At 49.8% G+C, this 4759-nt stretch overlaps 1 protein-coding gene across 1 annotated transcript; it reads right to left on the reverse strand.

Moving 5' to 3' along the window:
* Positions 1-3597: 3597 nt before the first annotated feature.
* On the reverse strand, positions 3598-4008 carry LOC115242258. Its single transcript, XM_029818401.1, has one exon. It carries the CDS (start codon positions 4006-4008, stop codon positions 3598-3600), a length of 411 nt encoding a protein of 136 aa, XP_029674261.1.
* Positions 4009-4759: the final 751 nt, after the last annotated feature.

The following is a 4759-nucleotide window of genomic DNA, read 5'->3' on the forward strand; positions in this document are numbered from 1 at the left end:
ATTATTAACTCTCTCGACTCCACGGGGAGCTTGCTTATCTTTCCCGTGGGTCGTCTTTGGCCCACGGAAAAGCATACTTGACGTGTGACGCCTAGCGGAGGTGCCCGGTACTAGACGCGTGCGGCGTATATAGCCGCCTGAGCGTCTTTTGGCTTACGGGTAAGCTAGCTTGGCGCGTACTATCGGCGCGGCCGCTTGCCAGATTACGCGTTTGTGCGATTGACTTTTCATCGCCACAAGACCCCCTTTGCTGTATTATGGTTTACGGGATTTGAAAACAAACTGGCGAGCGTGAGGTTCGTCCGCTCCGCGCCCTCTGTTCTTTTTCAGATTGTTCATGTCGTGTTGGTTCTTGTTTTCTTGTTTTGTCGTTTTCTTGCAGAGTATATGCTGGTTTTACTCTGTCTATTGAGACGTTGATGTCTTTACCACTTTTGCGCAAGGTAACAAGGTAATTTCTTCTCTTAATTATTTCGAAGGGTCCTTCATACGGCGGCTGCAGGGCTTCTCCCATTAGTTCTCTACGTAGGAAGGCGTGGGATGCTGTTTCCATGTTTTGGAAAATAAAGGGTGTTGCCTGTCCGTATTTTTTTATTTTTTGTGGTCTTAAGTCTTGTAGATTTTTCTTGAGCTGCCTCAGCATGTCTTCGGCTTTATCTGCTATGTCTTGTTCATTGCTTTGCTGCAGAAATTACCCGGGTAGCCTGATTGGCTCTCCGTATATCATTTCGGCTGCTGTTGCTTGTAGATCTTCTTTCCAAGCAGCACGAATGCCCATTAGTACTACGGGTAGAATCTCGACCCACTTCTCCGTTTGATGACACTTAAAGGAAGTTTTTAGTTGACGGTGGAATCGTTCGACCATGTCGTTGGCCGCTAGATGGTATGCTGTTGTCTTATAATGCTTTGTCCCCGTGAGTTGTGTTAGCCGTCTGAACAGGTCGGCTTCGAACTGTCGCCCCTGATCCGTGGTTACGTGCTTTGGGACTCCGAATCTTGCCATCCAATTGGCGAAGATGTTGCTTGCTATGCCGTTATATCCGGGACCGGTATTGCTTCCGGCCATCTTGAAAAACGATCTATTAACGTCAGGCAGTATCTGTATCCTTTTGACATTGGCATTGGCCCTACAGTCAGCGTTCGGAAAGTCCCTATTTGTGCCTTGTTATGCCTTGTTATTTTCGCTTGTTGGCATTGCAGGCACGCTTGTGCCCACTTCCGGCAATCTCTTTGTATCCCGGGCCATATGTAACGCTGCGTAATTAGCTTTCCTGTAGTTTTTACTCCAGGGTGTGATAAACCATGCAACGACTGAAACACTCTCTTACGATATGGTTGTGTCACGAAGGGTCGTGGGGTCTGTGCGTCTATGTCGCAATAGAGAGTAACCTTCGTCCCTGGGATCGGTACTTCTTTTAATTTCAATGCTGTCTCCGATTGCAGGACTTGCTGCAGTTCCTCGTCACTCTTCTGTGATTCTGCTAACTTTTCGAAGTTAATTGTTTCCTGAATGCCTTCCACCCTTGATAGCGCATTCGCCACCACATTTTCTTTTCCTGAGATATGTTGGACGTCCGTTGTGAATTGTGCTATAAATTCTAGGTGCCGCGACTGTCGTGGAGAGCTTCGTAGTGGGTCCTGTTCGAAGGCGTATGGCTAACAGCTCCCTGTCGTAGGGGCTGTATTTTCTTTGTGTGGGGCTCAATTTTTTGCTCATAAATGCTAGCGGTTGCCAGTCTTCCCCTCTTTTTTGTTGAACTACTGCGCCGATAGCACTATCCGAGGCGTCCGTCGTAACGGCTAGCTTGCTCCGTGGGTCGGGGTGTGCTAGTAAGGTGGCCCGTGAGAGGCTACTTTTGGTTCTCTCGAAGGCTTCATCCAGCTCCATTGTCCACTGGATCGGCGACTTCCCTTTCTTCTTTGGGCCCGCTAGTGTGTCGTTCAACATGGCTTGGTCCATGGCTGCTCCGAGGATGAATCTTCTATAAAAATTCAACATCCCCAAGAACTGGCGCATCTGCTTTACCGTTGTTGGTTTCGGGAATTCTCGTATTGCCTGGACTTTCTCTGGTAAGGACTTCGTTCCTTCTTTCGTTACTACATATCCCAGAAACTTGGCCTGTTCTTCTCCGAAGATACATTTCGCCGAGTTTATTCTTAACCCATAGTCGTTTAGTCGTCGGAACAGCTTTCGTAGGTGTTCTTCGTGTTCTTCCCTTGACTTGGATGCCACCAGGATATTGTCAATGTAGGCGTAGCAAAAATCTAGGCCATACAATACTTCGTTGATAAAATGCTGAAATGTCTGTGCTGCGTTTCGTAGTCCGAATGGCATATACCTATATTCAAACAATCCGAACGGTGTTGTAATAGCTGTCTTTGGGATGTCTTCTGGGTGAATCGGGATTTGGTTGTACGCTCTCACCAAATCTATCGTTGAGAATACCTTCCTCCTTTCCAGGTTTTGCGTGAAATCCTCTATATGCGGAATCGGATACCGGTCTGGTACGGTTCGTGCATTTAGCTTGCGGTAATCCCCGCATGGGCGCCAAGAATTCTCCTTCTTAGGCGCCATGTGTAGGGGCGCGGCCCATGGACTCTTTGATGGCTGGATCACTCCTTCCTGTTGCAAAAGTTCGAACTCGGCTCTCGCTGCCTTTAGTTTGTCAGGAGCGAGTCGGCGGGGGCGACATCCTTCAGGTGGTCCGGGCATTGTCTGAATATGACGCCTTGTGAAATGGGATACCTCTTTCCTAGCTCCTAGTGGTTTTAATATTTCAGGGAATTCGGTAAGGAGCTCATGGTAGTTCGTATGGCTCGCGACTGCCTTGATGCCTTGCCCTTTCGTAGTATTTCGAGACTATTCTGTAGATAACCCGGTTTTTCCGTCGATCAACCGTCCCTCTCGTAGGTTTGGGATTAGGTGGAAATAAGATAGGAAATCGGCGCCGATTATCGGTTGGGTTACTTCAGCTATTGTAAATCTCCACAGGAACTTTCTTCTTAAATCGAAGTCTGGTTCCAGCGTTATTTGTCCGTAAGTGCGAATTACGGATCCGTTTGCCGCATAAAATTGGTATGTATCTGCCCATTGTAAGCTTTTGACCATGCTTCGAGGATATACACAAACGTCGGATCCGGTATCTATTAGGTACGGGGTTTTAGTTTTTTTGTCGGTCATTATGAGGCGGCGGGGTCTTGGGTCGGGGTCGCTGGCCGCCATCAACGACTGCCCTCCGTGTTTTCCTTCTTGTAAGTGCATGGTTGACGGCATTTCTTCGCTTCCTCCCCGAACCGTTGGTGGTAGAAGCATTGTCCGTCGTCTCTGTTTGCCTCTCTTCATTTATGTATTCGACTCGCGGACCTATCTCTAGCAGCTTGATTCCTAGCTCGGCTTCTTGAGCGACTATGTCGTTCTCGGATTTGGGTGGTCAACCTCTCGACCTGCTGTGTCAATGCTTTAATTTGTTCTTCCATCGTCGGTTGTGCCGCCGTGGCGGCCGCGATAATCATACTAGTTACTTCCGTGATCCTATCGGCTTGTTCCGCGACATCCTCTAACCGATCTTCCGTCCGGGTTGCGAGGATAACTTGCGCCTATTGTGGTAATCGACCTAACCACAAGGTACGTAGGAGTTGCTCAGGGACGTTATTGTTGGCGAGGGTCTGTAAATGCCGCAAGAATTGTGAAGGTTTTCTATCGCCGAGCTTTTCGTGCTCTAGTAGCTGACAGATACGTTGTTCCTGCGTGGCTGTCAGCCGCTGTGTTAGGGCTTTTTTAACGGCATCATATTTTCCTTGAGCCGAGGGCTGCGTAACGATGTCTCGGATCTCGCGAGCGTATCTGGTTTCTAGGTGAGTCAGTACGTAAAAATATTTAGTTGCGTCTTGTGTTATACCTCCGAGAGTAAATTGGCTCTCTAATTGTGCGAACCATAACTCGGGTTCGTCAGGCCAGAATGGGGGCGCTTTAACCACTAAGCGAGCGATCTGTTCCTGTCCTTCCATGATCACATCGGGGTCACTACTTTGTAGTTTATTACTACTATTGTATCGTTCGCTTAGAGGCAGAAATGTGCAGGGAATCGCTTAGGTTTTCGGCAGTAAATACTATAGCTCTTTGGTACAAATCATGTTGGCTATATTTCTTTTAAAATTCTACATTCGAGAAAAGTAGTCGATGGGAACGTAACGACGTTGGCCTCCTCGCTTCCTTGTCTGCGTTGATTGAGCCCGATATGAGACCACGCGCTCGTTGGTCTGAGTCCCCTGGGTGCACGCGGCCGGTAACTCCTCCGTCTGAGATTCCACGGAGCGAGATTTGGGAGCGTCCCAGGTCGGCATCCACCACGGTATCTGCCCTTCAGGCGAGGGCTCCCTGGGTTGGGGCGTCCTTGGTCGCCCGCGACTCTCGTCAGAGAGGACGAGAGGATTATAGGCGAGGTCGGATGCAACTCTAACGCTGCCTTAGTGGCAGGCATAGGCTCCCGTCCGGGCGCCTCCTTGTTCCGTGGCCTCGTTGTTTCCGTGTCTCTGGCTATTCGAGGGTGCTTGGTGTGAGCACGCCCGGTGCTGGAGCTGCGTCGTTTTACCTTGAGCCGAAGTAGATGAGGGCCGGAGATGACACGTACGACTCTCGGTTTGGACGACGATGCGTTATGCCTTGACGAGGGAGACCCTGAGCTGTGGCGCGGAGCGCCGGGCGAAGGCGGAGGTGCGCCGGAGCTGTGGCGCGTAGCGCCAGGCGAAGGCGAGGATG

The sequence above is a fragment of the Formica exsecta genome, unplaced genomic scaffold (assembly GCF_003651465.1).
Source record: "Formica exsecta isolate Colony F162 unplaced genomic scaffold, ASM365146v1 scaffold5862, whole genome shotgun sequence".
Classification (NCBI taxonomy): domain Eukaryota; kingdom Metazoa; phylum Arthropoda; class Insecta; order Hymenoptera; family Formicidae; genus Formica; species Formica exsecta.

What these genes read in the sequence shown, in the direction of transcription:
- LOC115242258 (XM_029818401.1), bottom strand. Translation starts at nt 4,008, where the DNA reads ATGGAAGGACAGGAACAGATCGCTCGCTTAGTGGTTAAAGCGCCCCCA.